Genomic DNA, 25,161 nt, shown 5'->3' on the forward strand with positions numbered 1-25,161 from the left:
GTTTTCATGAAACTCACGAATACAATTAATAATATTAAACATTATATCTAATATTTTCAAAAACTATTGATGAACGTTACAGACATCGTAACGTTTTAACAATTTTTACATAAATTGCCTGTTATTATGAGCATTTGAAAAAATTAAACAGTGGGATAAAATGCCGTGGAGCGTGTGATTATGTTTGCACATGTGTAGGTCAGCACGGTGGCTCGGTGGTTAGCAATGCAGTCTTGCAGCGCTGGGTTCAAATCCCACCAAGGCACCAAGGACAACATCTGCAAGGAGTTTGTATGTTCTCCCCTTGTCTGCGTGGGTTTCCTCCGGGTTCTCCAGTTTACTGATGGGGAATTTAGATTGTGAGCCCCATCGGGGACAGTGCCAATAATGTCTGTAAAGCGCTGTGGAATTAGCAACGCTGTATAAATGAGTAAAATAAAATAAATAAATGTTTTCACCATTTCATGTTTGCATAATAAAAAAGTGACAAATTTACTGCAGATTTTCAGAGCATATTTGCTTGTGAAAAATCTGCAGTGCAAGAGCAATACCACATGGGTAGATGAGATTTTAAAAAAAAGTGTCAGATATGATTCAGAAAATTTCAGCACAGAAAATGACATGCGGGGCGGATTTTTTTATATTTACGGCTTGATAAGCGTTTGCACAGCAAAATCAATATGGATTTTGCAGCAGATTTGCTGAAAAATCTGGAATGTTATTTGTGAGGATGCAATTTTTACAATGATAATTAGTGCAATTCTACCACTAAAATCTCTTTGCCTCCTAGCACTGATTTGGGTAACATTATGGCATGGGGAGCAAGCCAGCAACACATCATAGCTGCTGGACATTGAGAACTAAAGAGGATCTTTCACTAAATTTTTATGTGGACCTGGACACACCAAGTAATTTCAGTGGCAGACCAAGAACATCTTTTTTTGTGTTTTTTAGTTTTTTTTTTTTTTTTTTATTTCGTGCCTCTGTTGCGGAGATATAAGCAAGTAAAATATTTGGCACCTAATGAGTTAACACCCACTTCGATTTAACTTTAGTTATCAGATACTTTTTGTGTATTTCTGCCTCCTCTATGACACTGACCAATCATGAGCAGGCAGCAACATAGATGGGCAGAAGAACCTGTGATGATGTAATCTGCGTCACATGACGCGAGGAGCTCCACACTTCAGTGCAATATCTTCAGTGCTTACCTATGCTGAACACTCCAGTTGGCAGGACCTGTGGACTCAAGTCATATGACCATGATGACATCATCATGAATCATTTTGCAATTATGTTGCTGCCTGCATATGATTGGTCAACGTCATACAGGAGGCAGAAGTGTAGGTCCCCAGTGAAAAATATCTAATAACACCCACTTTAGCGGAACTTTAGTTAGCTCATTAGGTGCCAAATATTTGACTGCAAATTACTTCCCGAAGGAGAGACGAAATAATAAAAATAAAAAAAGGGGGGGGGGTTGGTCTCTGAAGGAACTATTACATTGTGTGTCCAGGTCCACATGGAAAAGTTGGTGAAAGGACCACACCGAAGAAAGTGTGAAATTATACGCTACTGCAACACGACAATTCAACAGTTTCATTAATCCAGAGTGTTTAATGAATAAGAGACATAAAACAGAGATTCTTGTGTGTACTCACCGTAAAATCCTTTTCTCCAAGCCAATCATTGAGGGACACAGGATCATGGAGTGTTATGCTGCTTGCCACTAGGATGACACTAAGTGAACACAGAAAAAAATTAACTCCTCCTCTGCAGTATACACCCTCTCGCTGGCTGATATTTCCCCAGTTCGGTGAAAAAGCAGTAGGACTATTGAACAAAGAACAATAAACTATGTCAAAACCTAAGAACGAAACAACAAGCCAATAGGCTAACGGTGGGTGCTGTGTCCCCCAATGATTGGCTTGGAGAAAAGGATTTTACGGTGAGTACACACAAAAATCCCTATTTCTCCTACGCCTCATTGGGGGACACAGGACCATGGGACGTCCTAAAGCAGTCCCTGGGTGGGAAGCAATCACAACTGCTAATGCCCAATGTACCACTGGCTTACCGCTGTGGTACTGCCAATTGCAGGATGAGCCTGCCAAGAGCTGCAGTGTTTTGTAAAAGTATGCAAGCTGGACCAAGTCGCAGCCTTGCAGACCTGTTCTGCTGACGCCTGGTGCCAAATAGCCCAAGTGGCGCCCACTCCGAGTAGAATGCGCCTTAATCCCTGCTGGGAAAGGTGTGCCCCTGACACGGTAGGATTCCTGAATAGCCGAGCGAATCCACTTGGCTAGTGTGACTTTTGAGGCGGCTAGACCCTTCCTATGCCGGTCTGGAAGCACGAACAGGGCATGTGACTTGCGGAAGGGAGCCGTCAGCGAGATGTACCGTCTAAGAGCCCTAACCACATCTAGGGCGTGGAGGGCCTTCTCGATACGATGGACTGGTGCCGGACAGAAGGAAGGCAAAACAATCTCCTCATTGAGATGAAAAGAAGACACGACCTTGGGCAGAAAGGACGGGAACATCCTCAAAACTGCCTTGTCCTGATGAAAATTCAGGAACGGAGGACGGCAGGACAGGGCCGCCAACTCCGAAACTTGTCTGATTAATGTAATCGCCACTAGGAAAACAACCTTCCAAGAAAGAAAGCTTAGTGATACGTCCTGCAGTGGTTCGCAAGGGGCGTCCAGTAAGGCTCCGAGGACCAAGTTAAGATCCCATGAGTCCAACGGCCTTTTATAGGGAGGCGCCACATGGGAAACTCCCTGAATGAACGTCATCACCTGTAATCTGGTGGCAATTTTGCGTTGGAATAGAACTGACAAAGCTGAAATTTGTCCTTTTAGCGAGTTAAGCGCGAGACCTGACTCTAATCCGGATTATACCCATGATCCTAAGTCAAAAAGGCAGCAGTCACTTCAATAAACATATCTCAACCAAAAAGTCGTCACGGAAGGTACCGTGAAGACTCAAGAAGTGAAAAACAATAATGTTGATAAAAATATAATTTTTATTAATTATCAATTAAAAATAACATAATTGTATTAAAAAGACAGGATTAATTGGTCTCTAACATAGGGGGTAAGGATAGCCAGCAAGGAGAGTGTATGATATCTCCACAGTGTGCAAATTATCTATTTCAAATATATCCAAAAAACCAAAAAGAGTCCCTCCAAAGCAAAAGAAATACAATATATTTAAGGCCTGTATTCCAACGGCAGTTACAAAAACTTGCAAAAATAAAGCGCTATAAGCACTAAAGGAAAGATTGGCCTATTCAGTATGAAAAATGGCTAGGGAAGGAATTGCACTTCAGGGAGATATATCCAAAAAAGCAGGGCACAGTAAAAAAAAAAGGGGTTCCATAAATGGATAAGGTGCAAGGCAATTTTAAAGAAAGATTTTTACCTGTGGCTGGCCACTGGGAGAAAGAAAGCCAATGGAAAGGCTAAATGCTGGAAAACCTTTTCCCCATCGCCGCCCGACAGCACTGTTTCGCATGAGTTGCTTCTTCCCGGGGCGTGACTCTAATCCGGATTGTAGGAACTCCAATATGGAAGGAATGGAGAACACCACAGGTTATTGTCCATGGTCCTTGCACCATGAGAAGGTTTTCCAGGTGCGGTCATAAATGCGCATGGACACGGGCTTCCTAGCACTAATCATGGTGGAGATCACCTCGTGGGAGAAACCAGTTTGTGCTAAAATCCAGGATTCAACGGCCACGCCGTCAAAAACAGGACCCCGGAGTTCTGGTGGTAAATTGGGCCCTGGGAGAGTAGATCCATGCGATCTGGAAGTCGCCAGGGAACGTCGGCGACAAGTTGGACTAGTTCTGCGTACCATGCCCCGCCAATCCAGCGCGACTAGGATCACTGGTACCCCCTCTACTCTGATTTTCTTGATGACCCTTGGAAGCAAGGGAAGAGGGGGGAAAATGTACGGGAGCCAAAACCGGTGCCACGGCAGAACTAGGGCATCTGCTCCGATGGCGCATGGATCGCATGATCGGGCAATGACCCGGGGAACTTCATTGTTTAGTCTTGAGGCCATGAGATCCACATCCGGAGACCCCCAGGGACGGCAAATCTGCTGAAAGACCACTCTCCCGAGGCGAGGCCCTGGCAACTGAGAAAATACGCCGCCCAATTCTCTACAAGATGGCCGAATGGTTGGCCTCGGCCCAACGGAGGGTGTGACTCACTTTGTGCATGGCTGTCCTGCTGCGGGTACCCCCCTGACGGTTGATATATGGATTGGATTGGATTCTGATGAGGTGACATGCGAGGAGATTGGTATCTCCAAGATGTTGATGGGGAGATGCGACCCTCGAATGGACCAACGACCCTGTGCTGTGTGGTGGTGGAAAACCGCACCCCAGCCAAGAAGACTGGCGTCGGTGGTCACCACCAACCAACGTACTGGGAGAAAAAACTTCCCTTGATTCAGGGAGGATTTCAGTGTCCACCACCTGAGGGTCTGTCTGACCCGCAGGGACAGGAGGAACCGACGGTCTAGGGAGAACGGGTTCTTGTCCCAAGTCAACAGCAGCGCATGTTGCAAAGGGCGGAGATGGAACTGTGCGAATGGGATGGCTTCTATCGCTACTACCATCTTTCCGAGAATCCACATGCTGAAAAGTATGGAGTGAGAAGCTGGACAGGAAAGACTCCGTGCTCCCTGTTGTAAGGCTCAGGCCTTTTCTGGAGGGAGAATGACCAACCTGCGGGAGGTGTCCAAGATCATTCCCAAAAAGAAAATTTGCTGAGCCGGTGCTGGAGAAGACTTTTCAAAGTTTATCTTCCAACCCAGAGAAAGTGTATTCACTGTGATACCTACGGATTCCTCGCAGGCTAGAAGAGACGGGCCTTTGATCAGTAGGTCGTCCAGATACGGAAGTACCACCACTCTCCGAGTGTGAAGAATGGCCATGACAGCCGCCATGACCTTGGTAAAGACTCTGGGGGTGGTGGCGAGACCAAAAGGCAAGGCAACAAACTGGAAGTGTTCCTCACGAATTGCGAAGCGCAGGAAATGTTGGTGGGATGGACAAATTTGGGATGTGAAGGTAAGCATCCTTGATATCGATGGATGCTAGGAACTCTCCTCTTTCCATGGAGGTGACAATTGAACGGAAAGATTCCATTCTGAATCACCGTACCTTGACAAACTGATTTAACAGCTTGAGGTCCAGTATGGGCCGCATCGTTCCATCCTTCTTTGGGACCACAAAAAGGTTTGAATAAAAACCCTTGAACCTTTTGTCTTGAGGGACCGGAATAATGACTCCGTCCCTTTGCAGCGCAGGAACGCCTGAAGGAAAGCGGTTGTCTTTGCTTTGGGGGGTGAGGACCGGAAAAAATGTGTCGGAGGGGGGAAGAAAACTATTTTGTATCCGGAGGACACCAGCTCTCTGACCCACTCGTCGTGGACAACCGTGAGCCAGACCTGACTGAACGAAAGTAGACGACCGCCTACTTTGTCGATGTCCGCCGAACACCGCAACAAGTCATTGTGTAGAGGATCTATGGGATCTGGCTCCCCTAGTTACAGATGCCCTTGGCCTGGGTTTCCAGGTGCGGTTAGGTCTGTATGACACCTGAGAATCTCTATCTCCACGTGAGGTCCGACCTGATCCAGAAGAGAAGGTTGTGGAGGACCAACAGGAATTGTTGCGAAAAGGCCGAAAACGAGTCGGCTGTTGATTCCGAAAAGGCCGGATGGGCCTTTGTTGGGGAAGGAAATTACTCTTCCCCCCCCCCCCCCCCCCGGTAGCGTCAGAAATGAGCTGATCCACCTTCTCTCCAAATAGGCGACCAGTCTGATAAGGCAGAGAAGTCAACAATCGTTTTGAAGCGGAATCTGCCCACCAGTCGCGGAGCCATAGGGCCCTTCTAGTGGAAACTACATTTGCGGCTGCCTGTGCATCGCAATTGGTGGCATCTAAAGAAGCAGCCACTACAATGTCTCCTGCGTGAACTATCTGACTGGGTAGGCTGGCTGCCTCTGGACGGAGACTGCTATCCTGAATGGCTGTGACTAACACCTCTGCCCAAGCGGCCATAGCCTTAGCTACCCAAGTCGCTGCGAAAGATGGAAAAAACGCCGCTCCTGAAGCCTCATAAACTGAGTGAGAAACATCCTCAATCTGACGGTCAGGGGGTTTCTGACTGAAGAACCGTCAGAAATGGATAGGAACGTCTTGGAAACAATTGCGATATAGGGGGATCCACAGAAGGGGATTGTAACCAGTCCTTTATCAGATCTGGAGCGAAAGGGTATTTAGACTCAATAGGCTTTTGACCTGAGAAACATTTATGTGGCCAGTCCCTATGTCTATGGACAATGCCCTTAAACTCAGGATGGCTGGCAAATACCCTGCGCACACGTTTGGTCTTCTTAAAGGACATAATGTGCTCCGGAGCAGGAATATTTTCCTTGTCCAACCTCAGAATCTTGTTGACTGACTCTATAAGAGAATCAAGCGATTCTTTGTCATTCAGTGGGTCCTGAGGTAACGACGTGACAGACTCGTATTCAGAGTCATGTTCACTGCAAACATTAGGAGAGGGAGAGCGAGAAACAGAAGTCGCAGATGCCGAAGCGCGAGCGTGTTCAGGGGACGCGTCATGGGTCCGCTTTCTAGAGACCTGACCATCCCTTGACTGAAAACGGCCCCGGCCGTCGCCAGAGCCCTCAGCGGACAACGAAGACACGTTCTGACTTAAAGAGGAGTGCCGGAGAGAGTATATAGCCTTGGTCAGTGACTCCACAGACCGTGACAGAGACGCAGCCCACTCAGGGGACTAAACTCAGAGGGCACGGTGGTGGCAGCTGCGGCGGATGGCGTTTGAGCACAAGCCGAGTCGCAATCCGTGCATAATGGATTAGTTTGGGCACTGGGCAAGGCAGTCTTGCAAGTGGCACAAAAGGTAAAGAACGCAGTGGGTTCCTTGGTAGCCCTTTTGGCTTTCTTAGATTGAGACATAGTGATCCCAAAGGGTTAGAGGCAGAGCCTGGGCTGCAGATAATGTGAATGTGCAGAGAAGAGGTTAAGCTTTCTTCCTAAGGCAGATGCAGCTTACCCACGGTCCTGATACTGTGTCCCCAGGAGAGATATCGGTGGCCCTGCAGCAACGCTAGGTGCTGTCAGTCAGTGCGCCCCTCGCCACAAACAGGCTTGAAGTAAAAGACATGGCTCCCGAGACTAACAGGGCGCTTCTCATTCAGAGCGAGAAGCGCCAAAGACGTGGGCAGCGGCCCCAACAATGGGCGACGCCATGTAAATTGCGGCCTAGTCTGGCTGAAAAGCCGGGGACTAAATTTCTGGGCCTGCCAGCGCTGAGCGTCGACTGAAGTAAAGAACGGGGGAGCGCAACAGGCGCCGATATGCAGCCACTGGCCTAGGTCAGTGCTTTCTCCCAGGGACCAGGACCCGACCCCATACCTCCATTCAGGTGCTCATGCAGGGCTGCGCTGTCCGGGACCCAGCTGCAGATCTCATCCTCCCGGGCGATACAGCAGAGCCGAAGTTCTTAAAGGGGTATCCTCAATCCATCCACAAAATAGGCAGGGGTATGGAGAGGCCATGGGGCTAAAGTAGGCCATCAGGTGGTCTTCCTCCGGTGCTCCATGCGCTTGCCTTTTATCACTGTTGGGAGATCGGGACCGTGAAGGAACCATCGCCCCGGAAAATCAGGTATGCCCCAGTCGTCACAGGAGAGGGTACGGGGAGGTATACTTCGCGTTCTCGCCTGTTGTTGGTTCGGGGGAGAGCGGACCCTTGAAAGGAAGCCGTCACCCCCTTCACTCCGTTAATTAAAAAATAAAAATTTACAGAAAAAAATTCAAAAATCTGAAAATAAAAATGATAGAGTCTGAAGTCAGACCCAATTGCCTCCTACAGACACTAAGCAAGAACAGGGGAAATCTCAGCCAGCGAGAGGTTGTATACTGCAGAGGAGGAGTTAATTTTTTTCTGTGTTCACTTAGTGCCCTCCTAGTGGCAAGCAGCATAACACCCCATGGTCCTGTGTCCCCCAATGAGGCGTAGGAGAAATATATATTAAAATGCTTCATTCAACTTTACAAAATGACACTAAATACAGATGATTTTATCATAACGATACCGGTCAGTATTGCAATGTGGCTATAGGATGCATCTTCACACAGGAATGTGTGCCAGATAAGCTTAAGGAACAGAGAGAATGTGAGCTAAAGGTTTGTTGTAAAAAAAAAAAAAAAAAAATGTAGAGCTCAACCTCCCCTGGTCCAGCGCTGAGTCTCTGCCACTGCTCCTGATGTCTGCTGTTGTGCAGTGCTAATGTCACATCGACAGCTCTGCAGCCAATGAGCTCAGTCCATGTAGATGCAAAAGGACATAACTTTTCTGAAAAAGGAAAACCCCTTTATTGGCACAATCAAGGACAAGGGACAATGTTATCTTACCAGTCCATGATATTTGTGGATAATGCTGCAGTGAATCCAAGCACATTAAAACTGACTTCGGTTGCAGTACAAAGGGCGAGCCCTGCCATGACTGGAAGGAGGGACAGATTCACCATCATTCCTGAAAGAGACCAAAGGCATCAGGAATTACCAGCACCAACACACAACCCATACTATAAGGAACATATACCTACACTACAGCCCTAAGCTGTAGTCTGTAGGGACTGGGGGGACTGCTATGGCTGGCAGAAAAGTATTAGGGGCCTAATTTTAACTACTACATGGGAGAAGGGCACTGCTGCAACCAAGGGCTCTATTGTGACTACAAGCAAAGGGAAAAACATTGCTTTGAACCATAAGGGTATGTGCACACGGAGTTCTTTAGGAAATTTTTGAAACAAGTCAGCAATGAAAAAAAAAAAAAACATATGAAAAAAGAATAAAATAACGCTTGAAAGACTCTTCAATCTTCATATTTATTTCTATTGTAAAACAACTTCATGTTTATACAATCAGTCTTTTACTAATTTTTCATTGAAAAGTGACTAATCAATTTTTATTGGCGTTTTTGCTAAGAAGCCGCTCCTTACTTGACAAAAGAAGCTAATGGTAAATGCTACAAAAAGCCCACGATAATGCTTGGGGTCATTTTGAGTTTTTGTTTTTTTTCTTAAAAAGTTTCTTACTTAATGGATTTAAAAAAAATGGGAGGTAAAAAGTCTATAAATAAAAAAACACAAAAACATTTGCAGAAAATGCTTAAAAAAAATTACCTGCAAAATGTAAAATAGATGGAGCTTTTTCTGAAGAGGTTTCTGCTTGAACTGTCTCACTAAAACAGGATTTTGGTTGCTTACCGTAAAATCTGTTTCTCACAGTCTTCATTGGGGGACACAGGAACTGTGGGTGTGTGCTGCTATCACTAGGAGGTTGACACTATGCATGAAAAAAATGTTAACTCCGCCTCCGCAGTACACACCCCTCTGACCGGCTGTAGGACAATCAGTTAGTGAAAAAGCAGTAGGAGGAGACATCATGTAAGTCATCATATATTCATTACACGTAATAAAATCATGAGAGGGCGCTGTATCCCCCAATGAAGACTCTGAGAAACAGATTTTACGGTAAGCAACCAAAATCCTGTTTTCTCTTTCATCTCATTGGGGGACACAGGAACCGTGGGACGTCCAAAAGCAGTCCCTGGGGTGGGAAAATATAGAAACTTCCTTCAGGTCGGAGAACTCACCACTGCCGCCTGCAAGATTCTTCTGCCTAGGCTGGCGTCCGCTGAAGCATAGGTATGGACATTATAGAACTTTAAAAAGGTATGCACGGACGACCATGTGGCAGCCTTGTACAACTGCATGGCTGATGCCCTGTTGTGTACCGCCCAGAAGGCGCCCACCGCCCGGGTTGAATGGGCCTTGACCCTAGCAGGGGACACCCTGTCCTTTACCCGGTAGGCTTCCAGAATTGCCATTCTGATCCAGTGGGCAATTGTTGTCTTAGAGGCCGGCAGGCCTCTCCTCACCCCATTGGGGATAACAAAGAGCGAGTCCGCCTTCCTGAAAGGAGCAGTCCTGGCCAGATAGATCCTTATTGCCCTGACCAGTTCTAGCTTATTCAAAGAAGGCTCCAGAGGAAGGGTTGGAGCGGGACAAAATAACGGAAGGATTATATCCTCGTTCAGGTGGAAGGCCGATACCACCTTGGGAAGAAAGTTAGGAGGAGGCCGCAAAACAACCTTGTCCTGGTGCATAATTAGGAATGGAGGACGACAGGACAATGCTGCTAATTCTGAAACCCGCCTAATAGAGGTGATGGCTACGATAAATACCACCTTCCAGGAAAAAAAAAACATGGGGGCTTCCTATAGGGGTTCAAATGGTGAACCTCTCAAGGCTTCCAAGACCAAGTTAAGATCCCATGGAGCCACAGGGGATCTGTAAGGAGGGGCCGCATGTGCTACTCCTTGCAGAAAGGTCTTAACCTATAAGCGGGAGGCCAAATTCTTTTGAAAAAGAATAGAGAGAGAGCAGATACCTGGCCTTTCAAGGAACTTAGGGCCAGACCGCCATCTAACCCTGCCTGGAGAAAAGCTAGGACAGATGGCAGGGAACAGGGCATAGGTGTGACGTGATTAGACTCACACCAGCCAAAATAGGCCTTCCAGGCTCGATAATAGACCCTGGAAGAGGAAGGCTTCCTAGCCTGGATCATTGTATTAATGACTCGGTCCGAAAAACCCGCTGCTCTCAGTATTGTGGTTTCAACGGCCATGCCATCAAATTGAGCAACCGAGAATTCGGGTGGTAAAACGGCCCCTGAGCCAGGAGATCTGGTCTGTCGGGGAGTCTCCAGGAGGTGCCTGTGAGAAGATTGATAATTTCTGCGAACCAGGCCCTCCTAGGCCAGTACAGGGTGACCAATATGACCGGCACCCCTTCCGCCTTGATCTTCTTTAGCAGCCTGGGCAGGAGAGGAAGGGGAGGGAACAGGTAAGGGAGTCTGAACTGTGTCCAGGGAATGACCAGCGCGTCGACCCCTATTGCTAGAGGATTGCGGTATCTTGAGACAAACTGTTGGACCTTTCTGTTCTGTCGCGATGCCAGGAGGTCCACATTTGGAGTCCCCCATAGGTGGCATATCTGACGGAACACTTCCTGGTGTAAGGACCATTCCCCTGCCGCGAGCCCCTCCCGACTGAGGAAGTCGGCGGCCGTGTTGTCTGTGCCGGGAATGTAAACTGCCGAAATTGCCGGAATTGCGGTTTCTGCCCAGTTGAAGATTCTGGACACCTCGGCCAGTGCCCGGGGACTTATGGTTCCCCCTTGGTGATTGATGTATGCCACCGCTGTGGCGTTGTCCACTTGAATCAGAACTGGCTGGTTGCTGAGGTATCTCTCCCAATGTAGAAGTGCTAGAAAGACTGCCCTCAGTTCTAGAATGTTGATTGATAGTGAGGATTCTTGCCTCGACCATCGTCCCTGGACAGTCAAGTGGCGGAATACCGCACCCCAGCCCAGGAGACTGGCATCTGTAGTTACTACCTGCCAGTGGACAGGGGGAAAAGGCCGTCCCAGATGAACCAGGGGGGAGGTCAGGCACCACTTGAGGGACTCCCTGGTCTGAATGGAGGGGAGGAAGGGGCGATCCAGCGAAGAGATGGACCTGTCCCACTGAAGGAGGATGTTCCTCTGAAGTATCCTGGAACGAAACAGGGCAAAGGGTATCGCCTCTGAAGCTGCTACCATTCTTCCTAGGACTCTCATGGCAGCGCGAAAGGATAGAAGCTGGAATTTCAACAGAGAGCAAATTCCCTGCTGGAGGGTAATCCACTTTCTTTCTGGGAGAAAGACCCTTGAGCAGCGGGTGTCGATTACCATTCCTAAGAAATCTAGGCGTTGTGTTGGTGTTAGGTGGGATTTTTTCCCTGTTTATGATCCAACCAAACCAGGAGAGCGTGTTTAAAACTACCGCTAGATTTTCCTGGGCCTGAGCGAAGGAGGGCGCCTTGACGAGAATATCGTCTAGATATGGTACCAATATTATGCCTCTGACCCTTAATATAGCTACCATCGCTGCCATAATCATTGTAAAAATTCTGGGGGCTGTTGCCAGCCCAAATGGCAGGGCCACAAACTAGAAATGCTGCTTTTGGACAGCAAAACACAGAAACCTCTGATGTCCCTGAAAAATGGGGACGTGCAGGTAGGCGTCCAGGATATCTATGGAACATAGGAATTCCTGATCCTCCATAGACGTAATCACCAACCGAATCGATTCCATCCTGAAATGGCGTAAGTGGACCCATCTGTTTAGCCTTTTGAGGTCTAGTATGGGACGAACTGAGCCATCCTTTTTTGGCATCACAAACAGGTTCGAGTAAAAGCCAATAACACGTTCCTGCTCGGGAACGGGGACGTTTACTCCTGCGTTGAGGAGATTGCCACAAAAAACCTAGAGTCATAGCAGCGTCTTTTGGTGACTGCGATAGAAAGAAGAGATCTTGCGGAAGCGCGTTGAAGTCTATCTTGCATCCTGCTGATACTGCCTCCTTTACCCAGATATCCTCTACTGAATTCTGCCAGACATCTCTGAAGAGGAGAAGGCAGCCTCCTAGTCTGGGAGATGTACTGGGAAGGGAGTTGGACTCCCTGCTGGCGTCAAGCTGAAGTGGCTCTGCCCGGCCCTGACCTGGTAGCTCTGCTGTTGGAACTGCACGAATGCCATGACGGGGTGGCCCGAAATGATACCTTCCTCCTATCTCTCGGTGCTTGCGACCTCTGCGGCCCTGAGCATAAGTGCCTGTCGCTGGGGTACGGCGAAAGGGCTGAGCCCTACATTTGAAAACATATCGACGAGGTTTGGCCTGAGGGAGAAGGGAGCTTGTACCCCCCGTTGCATCCTTAATGATTTGATCTAACATCGACCCAAAGAGCCGGGTGCCCTGAAACGGCAGATTGGTCAGTGATTTTTTTGAGGACAAATCAGCCTACCAAGCCCTTAGCCAGACCGTCCGCCGGACGGCTACCATGTTACTGGATGCTTGAGCTGCGCAAGACGCAGCATCCAGGGCTGCTGATACCATATACCTCCCGGCATGAGAGATTTGATCTGCGAACTCCGCCAGTTCCGCTGGTGGTGCCCCGGCCAATATGCCCTGTCTAAGCTGTTTGGCCCATTCTGTAACAGACTTAGCTACCCAGGCTGAGGCGAAGGCTGGACACAAAGTAGCGGCTGCTGCATCAAAGGTGGATTTTGCCAGGGATTCTATCCTCCTATCATTGGGATCTTTTAGGGCTGTCCCACTGGCGAGTGGGAGAACTGTATTGGTAGCAAGTCTGGACACTGGTGGGTCCACTGAAGGGGGGGCGGTCCAGTTGGCGGTGAGATCTGGAGGGAAGGGATATAGAATCCCAAAACGATTCCCTGTCTGAAACCGCCTGGTTGGGTTTTCCCTTTCCCTGGCCAACACTTCCTCAAAATCCTTGTGGGAGGCGAAGACCCTAGAGGGGGACTTATGACGCTTAAATGAAAAAACCTGATCTTTAGGTTTTGATGTGGTGTCCCCAATGTTAAAAGTCTCATTGACTGCAGCAATGAGGCCCTGAACCATATCCTTGACCTGGGACTGTTCTGGCCCATACTCAGGACCCTCCTCTGAGTGTATCTCCGATAATGCCTGATTCCGGGGATGAGGATCGGGAGGAGGCAGACGGCCAGCGGAATTCTGGCGGTGAGATGGAGTGAGAAGGGGACCTGGGTTGGTGGTCTTGTCTAAACCTTTGACGGCCTCTAGAAGGCCCAAAAGGAGGCTCCTTTGGTGCTCCTGTGTCCACTGGAGTCTGAAGTGGCAATCTGTTAAGCACTGTTACCAAGGTCTGTGATACCTTGGTAAGGTCGGCCACGGAGTTAGATAAGGAAGAGGCCCATCCTGGACCTGGAATCGCGCTGCACCACATGCTTGAAAGTAAGTGTTGGCTCTTAAACTAAGTATAGAGCCATGGGCTGCAAGCCCGAGTGCTGATTACAGCGGTCACATTCAGCCAGAGCGGCTGGTGAGCAGATCATACAACGCTGCAGCCTCTTACCGCCGGTCCACCCCGTAACAGGGGTCGGTTTACCTTCATGAAAAGATTGCTGTCAAACCTTTTCTGCAGGGCGTCTCTCTCGAACATCAGGCTCTGGTGGGCGAGTGATGGGAGACGAAGGTCAGGACCAGGAGCTGCCACCTGAACACGAGTCCTGTGTTAGGGGATAGGGTCCTGCCAGAGGGATTCATGAGGATACGGGGTGGCAGTACACACCGTACTCATAATCCCGGTGTGGGAATACAGATGTAGCATATCTACTCTGTATCCCTCCATGGATACCTGAAAAAGAACGACGCACATTGAGGTAAGCATGGGTCTGCGAGACACCTCTGTCCACCTCCTGCTGACACTAAGCAAAACTGATTGTCCTACAGCCGGTCGGAGGGGTGTATACTGCGGAGGCGGAGTTAACATTTTTTTCAAGTATAGTGTCAACCTCCTAGTGACAGCAGCACACACCCATGGTTCCTGTGTCCCTCAATGAGACGAAAGAGAAAACTCCATGTGCACAATGCCTAAGAAGAGGCTGATAGTAAAGCAGCGGATACTTACCAGTGTACTCTCCTAAAATTAGCCTGGACATTATGACTGTAAAGATGGGGGCTGAGCTTTTAACTGTTTCTGCAAACGAGACGGCTACATTTTTCAAGCTGACCAGCCCCAGTACCACAGTGGAGAATCTGGAATATAAGGAGAGATTATAGTTCAATAAGCAGGCACAAGTTACAAGTAGCATTATTTTGGACATGCACATATATGATATTTTTCGGATTACAGGACGCACTTTTCCCCAAAATTTGGGGGGAAAATGGGGGTGCGTCTTATAATGTGGATGTACCTTACCGGTACGGTTGATGCAGGCCGCAGGCTGGGATGAGGGGGTGTCCGACAGTGCTGCGGTGGTTCTGCCGACATTTTCTGAAAGGCCAGAGCCCCCGCTGTTCCATGGTTTCCTATAGGGTGAACTACGGGAAAATGGCGGCCGGGTGCGGCACATGCGCAGATGGAGATCTCGGCACCAAGATCTCGGAAGATGAGATCTCAGCGCTGAGATCTCATCTCCCGAGATCTCCATCTGACATGCGCCGTCCCCCGGCGGCCATTTTCCCAGAGTCCACCGCATAAAAAACCATGGAACAGCGGGAGCTCTGGCCTTTCACAAAATGTCGGCAGAGCCCCCCGCAGCACCAGAGACACCTGCAGCAGCACCGGACAACCGCAGTGGCGGACCGCACAAAGGAACACCGCCTCATCCCAGCCTGCGGCATTACCCCACTCCTGCCTCCTCCAGCAGCAACCCTGTGACCTCGCTTCAACGCAGCCACCACCCTATATATCTCTACACACACATCTCTGGCAAAAATTAAGAGACCACTGCTCAGTTTTATAAAAATCAGCTTCTCTACATGTCTGACAGCCATTCTAGTCCAATGTCAGTTGAATTCCAACCAGAGTACACCTCATTCTACTTAGTGTGCTTCTGATTAGGTGATCACCGGCTGAACCAAATCATATCATTTTTAACAAAGGAAAGTATAAAAAAAAAAAAACCCTGCTGTGGTGTTCACAATCCTCTTGCAATATTACAAGCTGGATGGCAAAACAAGTGCTAGTAATATCCCAAAAGTGATAGGAATGAAAAAAATAACCATGCCAAGGGAGTTGAAAAGAAAAGTCTTGAGTGAGAAAAAGAAGGACTCAATTCTGGCTTTACTAGCAGAGGGATACATTGAGCATGATGTTGCCTCCATCCTTAAAATTTCTAAGACGGCAGTCCATTACAACAAGGTCAAGCAGCAGACATTGGTGACAACAAAGCTACAGACTGGCAGAGGGCAAAAATGACTCTCCACTGACCGGGATGACCGTCATCTTATTTGAATGTCACTCAGCAACCGCAGGATGACATCAAGTGACCTACAAAAGGAATGGCAAATGGCAGCTGGGGTGAAGTGCATGGCAAGAATAGTTTGTAACAGGCTCCTAGAGGCAGGGCTCAAGTCATGTAAAGCTAGAAAAAAGCCTTTCATTAATGAGAAGTAAAGGAGAGCTAGGCTGAAGTTTTCCAAAGACCATAAGGATTGGACCACAAAAGAACTGGAGTAAGGTAATCTTCTTTGATGAGTCTAATTTAAAGCTTTGCCAAACACCTGGTCGTCTAAAGCAGGGTTCCCCAACTCCAGTCCTCAAGGCCCATCAACAGGTCATGTTTTCAGATTTCCTTTGTATTGCTCAGGTGATAATTGCTTCACCTGTGCAATACAAAGGAAACCCTGAAAACATGACCTGTTGGTGGGCCTTGAGGACTGGAGTTGGGGAACCCTGGTCTAAAGGTTAAACGGAGACCTGGAGAGGCGTACAAGCCACAGTGTCTAGCACCCACTGTGAAATTTGGTGGAGGATCGGTGATGATCTGGTGGTGCTTCAGCATGGCTGGAAATGGGCAGGTTAATCTTTGGCGAAGGACGTATTAATCAAGCCGCATACAAGGTTATCCTGGAAAAACAGTTGCTTTCTTCTGCTCAGTCAGTCAATGTTCCCCAACTCTGAGGAATGGTTTTTCCAGCAGACAATGTGCCATGCCACACAGCTAGGTCAATCAATTTGTGGATGAAGGACCACCACATCAAATTCCAGTCATAGTCAGCCCAATCTCCAGATCTGAACCCCATTGAAAACCTCTGAAATGTAATCAAGAGGAAGATGGATAGTCACAAGCCATCAAACAAAGAAGAACTGCTTAAATTTTTGTACCAGAAGTTGCATAAGGTCACCCAAAAGCAGTGTGAAAGACTGGTGGAAAGCATGCCAAGACGCATGAAAGCTGTGATTAAAAATCATGGTTATTCCACAAAATATTGATTTCTGAACTCTTCCTGAGTTAAAACATTAGTATTGTTGTTTCTAAATGATTATGAACTTGTTTTCTTAGCATTATTTGAGGTCTGCAACCACTGCATTTTTTTGTTATTTTAACCCTTTATCATTTTGTGAAAGTAAATACAAAATGTAGTGCTTGGAAATTCGAAGACATGTTGTCAGTAGTTTATAGATTAAAAGAGCAATTTACATTTTACTCAAAATATACCTATAAAGAGAAAAATCAGACAAACTGAAAATTTTGCAGTGGTCTCTTAATTTTTGCCAAAGCAGTATATACAGTGCCTTGCGAAAGTATTCGGCCCCCTGGAACTTTTCAACCTTTTCCCACATATCATGCTTCAAAGATAAACATAACAAATATAAATTTTTGGTGAATAATCAACAACAAGTGGGACACAATTGTGAAGTTGAACGAAATTTATTGGTTATTTACAATTTTTGTGGAAAGCCAAAAACTGAAAAGTGGGGCGTGCAATATTATTCGGCCCCTTTAACTTAACACTTTGTTACGCCACCTTTTGCTGCGATTACAGCTGCAAGTCGCTTGGGATATGTCTATCAGTTTTGTACATCGAGAGACTGAAATTCTTGCCCATTCTTCCTTGGCAAACAGCTCGAGCTCAGTGTGGTTTGATGGAGATCGTTTGTGAACAGCAGTTGTCAGCTCTTTCCACAGATTCTCGATTGTATTCAGGTCTGGACTTTGACTTGGCCATTCTAACACCTGGATACGTTTATTTGTGAACCATTCCATTGTAGATTTTGCTTTATGTTTGGGATCATTGTCTTGTTGGAAGACAAATCTCTGTCCCAGTCTCAGGTCTTTTGTAGACTCCAACAGGTTTTCTTCAAGAATGGTCCTGTATTTGGCTCCATCCATCTTCCCATCAATTTTATCCATCTTCCCTGTCACTGCTGAAGAAAAGCAGGCCCAAACCATGATGCTGCCACCACCATGTTTGACAGTGGGGATGGTGTGTTCAGGGTGATGAGCTGTGTTGCCTTTACATCAAACATATCATTTGGCATTGTTGCCAAAAAGTTTGATTTTGGTTTCATCTGACCAGAGCACCTTCTTCCACTTGGCGTGTCTCCAGGTGGCTTGTTGCAATCTTTAAACGACACTTTTTATGGATATCTTTGAGAAATGGCTTTCTTCTTGCCACTCTTCCATAAACGCCAAATTTGTGCAGTGTATGACTGATTGTTGTCCTATGGACAGACTGTCCTACCTCAGCTGTAGATCTCTGCAGTTCATCCAGAGTGATCATGGGCCTCTTGGCTGCATCTCTGATCAGTCTTCTCCTTGTTTGAGATGAAATTTTAGAGGGACGGCCGGGTCTTGGTAGATTTGCAGTGGTATGATACTCCTTCCATTTCAATATGATCGCTTACACAGTGCTCCTTGGGATGTAATCCGGCTTTAAACTTCTCCACAACAGTATCACGGACCTTCCTGTTGTGTTCCTTGGTCTTCATGATGCTCTCAGTGCTTCAAACAGAACCCTGAGACTATCACAGAGCAGGTGCATTTATACTGAGACTTGATTACATACAGGTGGATTATATTTATCATCATTAGTCATTTAGGACAACATTGGATCATTCAGAGATCCACAATGAACTTCTGGATTGAGTTTGCTGCACTGAAAGTAAAGGGGCTAAATAATATTGCACGCCCCACTTTTCAGTTTTTGACTTTCCACAAAAATTTAAAATAACCAAGAAATTTCATTCAACTTCACAATTGTGTCCCACTTGTTGTTGATTCTTCAGCAAAAATTTACATTTGGTATGTTTATGTTTAAAGCATGATATGTGGGAAAAGGTTGAAAGGTTCCAGGGGGCCGAATACTTTCGCAAGGCACTGTATATAATTTATTTTTAAGTTACACACTGCATGTCATGAGGCTTTTTTTCTGTGGGTCTTTGATAAGAGAGGGTAGGAATCTTATTAGATGAAAGAGTGCAAACAGTTGTTACACATGGCTAAACAATCATAAAAGATTTTATTGTCCATGCAAGATTTTTTTGAGGTGACGTACACGGAGGTACACACTTGTAAGATGCATCTGATTCATTAAGAGGTGTGTGCCTTTTAATAAGTCAGGTGCTTTTTACTCTAAAACAATGCAAGTTTTAATGAATCAGGTCCTATGTTTTCTCGGAAACATCAGAGCTTTTCAGAGAAAAGCCTACCTGGCTGCACTTTAAATTTGTGCTACCTGTGATTTGGGCAGCATGAATTGATTGGCAAGTGCCTTTAAGGACACTAAAAAAAAAAAAAATTCTGGGTAAAAACTGACATGCATTTTGTGCATCTGTCAATTCTTTCTGTAAAATTTTGCTGCAAATTTCACATTTGGCGATGTTTGGGTTAAATCCAAAGCAAAGCCGCCACAAGATATCACAGTAAGGCTAGTTTCACACTAGCGTATGGAGGAGCTGCAGATGGCTGCTGGCTTTCTCCATGAAGCTCTGCCCCCGGAAGCGCCTCCTCCGTTCAGCCCCGCCTGTCGGTATGCGGCCTGTGCACCCTCTCTTTAGCATTAGGTACGCAGGCCGTGCCAATGAATGCAGATGCCTCCGCATGCGTCTTTATGACGGTGCGGTGACCTGCGCCAAACGCATGTTGCATTTTGGTGCGCTCGCCGCACTGTCAAAAAGACGCATGCGCAGGCATTTGCTTTCATCGGCACGGCCTGACTACCTAATGCTAAAGATAGGGTACGCAGGCCGCATGCCGATAGAGGCGAAGCTGACCAGAGAAGGTGCGGCCGGGGGCGGAGCTTCACGGAGGAAGCCCGCAGCCATCTGCAGCGCCTCCATACACTTGTGTGATACTAGCCTAACACATGCAGTATTTTGTTTTTGCGGAATAGAATCACAATTTTCAAAAAACCAATTTCTTGCCCTGTGTGGACAGACTAAAGATAATAAATCAAAAAACTAAAGTGAAATGGTCCATCCTTGTGACAGATTCCCATCAAAGCATATTCTGACATCAGAACATAACTTTGGTGGAGTCGGTCTTATAAAGACTAGGACGCTTCCCATCCTCGTGGGTATTTCACAATATCCTCATTTAGAAAATTTACCGCATAATCCCCACAAACAGCATTATCATGAGGAAGTTTGAGGGATAACTAAGACGAGTCTTGTGTTGATACAAGCAGCAGGGAATGAACATCTTGATGCAGCCGATGAACGTCGTCGTCAACATTTGGATGGCACCTGCAGAATAGAAAAAAGCAAGAACATGAACGTTCATATCATGAAAAATTACTGTGCACGTAGAAGGAGATGTCAATATCGAACAACTGGTTTTTTTTATTGCCTATGAAGGTAAGAAGTGAGTCTACATACAACACATCAGCAAACTATCTAGGTATGGCAAAGAGCGGATGTCTAGTGTCACTAAAGGGGTTGTCCACTTGTGAATGGGCAAAGAGCAGAGATAGGCGAACCATAACAGTAAAGTTCGTCTTCCTTATTGGACACCGACTGTTCGTGCACAGACCCTGAACACGTATTTTATCAGAAAAGTTTGTCCTATTGCTCGGGTTCAGCACCCATAACTTCAGGTGTTTCCCATGCCATCATCTGCATGACAGCGTGAGAAACACCGGCGGCTCTGACTGGCGGTAAGATTATTACCACCAGTCAGAGAGCAGCATGAGCCAGCAGCTGTGACCGGAGGTAAAAAATTTACATCCGGTCACAGGCATCGGGCTGATGGAAGTACAACTCACATGAGCCAAGGCATGCCGTCACTGATAACAGCGATAGAAAGCGTTGCTGATGGGAGTATTCATCAGCTGTTACATTACATAAATAAATAATAAAAAAAAAAAACAGCATAAGTTCCCTTGCATTTTTGATAACCAGCAAGGAAAAACTGACAGCTGCAGGTTGAAACCTTCAGCTGTCAGTTTTATCATGGCTGGTTATCAAAAATAGAGGGGTCTCAACACCATTCACAAAAAAAATATTTAAATACATTTTTTTTAAAAAATGGCTTGGTGTCCCCTCCCATTTTTGACAGCTAACCAAGCTAAAGTAGACAGCTGGGGGCTGGTATTCTCAGGCTGGTAAGAGGCCATGGATATTTTCCCCCCAGCCTAAAAATAGCAGCCGGCAGCCGCACAAGAAAAGGCATCTACAGTGGGTACGGAAAGTATTCAGACCCCTTTAAATTTTTAATTTTTTGTTTCATATCAGCCATTTGGTAAATTCAAAAAAGTTCATTTTTTTCCTCATTAATGTACACTCTTGCACCCCATATTGACTGAAAATAACCAGAAATGCAGAAATTTTTGCAAATTAATTATAAGAGAAAAACTAAAATATCACATGGTCATAAGTATTCAGACCCATTGGTCAGTATGGAGTAGAAGCACCCTTTTGAGCTAGTACAGCCACGAGTCTCCTTGGGAATGATGCAACAAGTTTTTCACATCTGGATTTGGCGATCATCTGCCATTCTTCCTTGCAGATCCTCTCCATTTCCGCCAGTTTGGATGGTGAACGTTGGTGGACAGCCATTTTCAGGTCTCTCCAGAGATGCTCAATTGGGTTTAGGTCGGGAACTTGCCTGGACCAGTCAAGAATGGTCACAGATATATCCAAAAAAAGGGGACGTAAACGACCAAAATAAAATAAATAGTTTATTATCATATATATTAAAAGTTAATCCAAAAAGATATATGTATATCTATGTCCCTTTGGAAGAAGCAGTAAAGCGAAACACGCATTGGGGGTCCTCTCTCCTTGCAACCGCAGCACCAGGTATCATGTACATTTCAGCAGTATTCTTTATAGCTCATTGATGTTATCCTCTGCTAGTATACTACAGCACTTTGGCATTTTGCACTTTTTCTAGCATGATGCTGCCACCACGTTTCACTGTTGGGATTGTATTGGGCAAGTGATGAGCAGTGCCTGGTTTTCTCCACACATACTGCTTAGAACTTCATCTCATCAGACCAGAGAATCTTATTTCTCCTAGTCTGGGAGTCCTTCATGTGTTTTGTAGCAAACTCTATGCGGGCTTTCATATGCCTTGCACTGAGGAGAGGCTTCCGTTAGGCCACTCTGCCATAAAGGCCTGACTGGTAGAGTGCTGCAGTGATAGTTGATTTTGTGGAACTTTCTCCCATCTCCCTACTGCATCTGTGGAGCGCAGCCACAGTGATCTTGGGCTTCTTCTTTACCTCTCTCACCAAGGCTGTTCTCCCACGATTGCTCAGATTGGCTGGACGGCCAGGTCTAGGAAGTCTTCTGGTGGTCCCAAACGGCTTCAATTTAAGGATTATGGAGGCCACTATGCTCTTAGGAACCTTGAGTACTGCAGAAATTCTTTTGTAACCTTGGCCAGATCTGTACCTTGCCACAATTCTGTCTCTGAGCTCCTTGGTCAGTTCCTTTGACCTCATGATCCTCACTTGGTCTGACATGCACTGTGAGCTGTGAGGTCTTATAGACAAGTGTATGCCTTTACAAATCAAGTTTTATCAGTTTAATTAAACACAGCTGGACTCCAATGAAGGAGTAGAACCATCTCAAGGAGGATCACAAGGAAATGGACAGCATGTGACTTAAATATGAGTGTCTGAGCAAAGGGTCTGAATACTTAGGACCATGTGATATTTCAGGTTTTCTTTTTTAATAAATTTTTAAATATTTCTACATTTCTGTTTTTTTTCAGTCAAGGTGGGGTACAGAGTGTACATTAATGAGAAATAAAATTAACTTTTTTGAATTTACCAAATGGCTGCAATGAAACTAAGAGTGAAAAATGTAAAGGGGTCAGAATACTCTTCGTACCCACTGTATGAAACTAAAACTTTTAGGCTGTGTGCACACGCTGCGGATTTTGCTGCAGTTCCGCAGCGGTTTTGGCCGCTGCGGACCCGCAGCAGTTTTTGCTGCGGTGTACAGTACCATGATTCCCTATGGGAATCAAAAACCGCAGTGCAGACGGTGCGGAATTTTCCGCGCGGATTATCTGCGGTTTTCAATCCGCAGAAAGAATTGACATGTCAATTCTTTCTGCGGATTCCCCTGCGGTTTGCCATCTCCTCCATTGAGGAGATGAAAAACCGCAGGGCAAAACCGCAGAGCAATCCGCAGGTAAAACCGCAGGTCTTTTGACCTGCGGTTTCACCTGCGGATTTTACAAAATCCGCGCGGATGAATCCGCACCTAATCCGCAGCGTGTGCACACAGCCTTAACCTCCACTCACAGCTGCTGGTCCATCTGACTGCGTGGTTTACAAAGGATGCTCGGGCTCCACCATGCATCTGAATCGGGTCCGGGTCCTCGTACCCAAAACTGACTTTTTTTTTTTTGTCCGAACCCAAACATCCAGGGGTTCGCCCATCACTAGCCCAGAATGCAGCAAAAAATAAATACAAAATGTATACTTTTTCCCCTAGTTCGGAGTCATGCCTCCAGTCTGAGTCCTGTGTCTCTAGACAAACAATCAGCGTTGGCGTCATTGTCCTCACCTTCTGTCCAATTTAACATAAAGAGGAAAGGGAGTCCGGGCTGCAGCTTATCTCTCACTTACTCTTCATGCTCAATTCTACAGGAAGCGGGGACAGTGACACCAGCGCCGATTGGGCACCGGTGTCACAACAACAGCACGGGAACCCCAGGGTGACAGAGTACTGACAATGCGGTAATGGCGCCAGACCTATTTTATTGTTGCCAAGCGAGGTCTATGACAAAAAATTGTCCAAGTGGTGGACAACTTCTTTAAGTAAAGACCCCCTGAATTTTTGAGACAATAAAGTCGGTCTTACACATTACATGGCTGTCGGCCAAAAGATCATGCAGTTGACAGCCATCTTTGCTGACTCTCCCATATACAGGAGTGATCGTTCGACCAAACGCTCATGTGTTCTTTATGAGAAAGTCGCCAGCTGACATGTCAGCCGGCGGCTTATCTCAGGAAGAACAATGCGATCGGCAGTTTGAGATCGGACATGTCTGAACAACATCCTTCATTTGGTTGGAGACTCCATATAAATTTGATTGTCAACTGAAGCAGTCTAGATCAGCTGTATATGACCAGCTTACGTAATGCCCTGTTGTCTGGCCGTGACAGCAGTAAGGTAACTACCAATAGAACTGTAGAAATAAAAAAAAAAGGGGGGTACCTAAAGTGGGGAACCCTATAAGAAAAAAACAAAATGATATAGGGGTTATCCAAATCGCTTGGGACCCTCCTCTATGGACCAGAAGGCGAAGAAAGGCCATACATGTATTAGTAGCCAACAGTAATCTATTCAAGGAAAAAAAAAAAATATTTGCAGGTGTCTGGTGAGCCCGGACCAAGTGACCAGCTGATTGTCACTGGGTCACCCCCTCCTGCTAACTCTGCAAAGCTACAATGGCTTGCAAAAGTATTTACCCCTTGGCATTTTTTGTGTTTTGCTACCGCACAACCTGGAATTTCACTGTTTTCTTTAGGGTTTGCATCAATTCATATAAAGACCATGCCTACAACTGTGAACATTTGGTTTTAATTTTATTGTGAAGCAAAAAAAAAAAAGTAGGACAAAATAATTAGAAACTTCAGTGTACATAACTACTTACCCCGATAAAGTCAATACTTTGTAGAGCCTCCTTTTGTGGCAATTAGAGCTGCAAGTCACTTTGGATAAGTCTCTATGAGCTTTCCACATCTTGCCACTGGGATTATTACCCGTTCCTCAAGGCAAAAAAGCTCCAGCTCCTTCAAGTTGGATGGTTTCCTCTGGTGACAGCAATCTTCAAGTCTAACCACAGTTTCTCGACTAGATTAAGGTCTAAGCATTGACTAGTTCGCTCCAAAACATTTACGTGTTTCCACTTAAAGCTCTCGAGTGTTACTTTAGTCGTATGCTTTGGGTCATTGCCTTGTTGGAAGGTGAACCTCGGTCCCAGTCTCAAATCACTGACAAACTGAAACAGGTTTTGTTCAAGAATATATCTCTGTATTTCGCACAATCAATCTTCCCCTCCAGCTGGACAATTTCCCTGTTATTACTGCCCACAGCAGGAAGCTATATCCACTATGTTTCACTATGGGGATTGCTGTGGTACCATGTTCTTTCAGTTTGATGATAATGGATTTGATGGTGCTCCGGGAGGGTCATCAGAGATTGGGAATTTTTTTATTTTTTTATAACCCAACCCTGACTTGTAATTCTCAACAACTTTGTCCCCAAC

The 25,161-nt window shown here is 46.3% G+C and overlaps 1 protein-coding gene across 3 annotated transcripts in view; it reads right to left on the reverse strand.

The window, feature by feature from the left end:
- The window catches only part of SLC35E2B (solute carrier family 35 member E2B), a 118,152-nt gene that overhangs the window by 16,116 nt on the left and 76,875 nt on the right, over positions 1-25,161 (reverse strand). For all 3 annotated transcript variants that reach the window (XM_073585482.1, XM_073585483.1, XM_073585484.1), the window contains exons 3-5: positions 20,042-20,177; positions 14,613-14,740; positions 8,464-8,584 (exon numbers count right to left, since the gene is read on the reverse strand). In XM_073585482.1, coding sequence (XP_073441583.1) covers positions 8,464-8,584; positions 14,613-14,740; positions 20,042-20,177 — 385 coding nt within the window. The remainder of the gene's footprint in view (positions 1-8,463; positions 8,585-14,612; positions 14,741-20,041; positions 20,178-25,161) is intronic.

Source organism: Dendrobates tinctorius, unplaced genomic scaffold (genome assembly GCF_039654945.1).
Source record: "Dendrobates tinctorius isolate UK_male_01 unplaced genomic scaffold, ASM3965494v1 ptg000086l, whole genome shotgun sequence".
In the NCBI taxonomy this organism is placed as follows: Eukaryota; Metazoa; Chordata; class Amphibia; order Anura; family Dendrobatidae; genus Dendrobates; species Dendrobates tinctorius.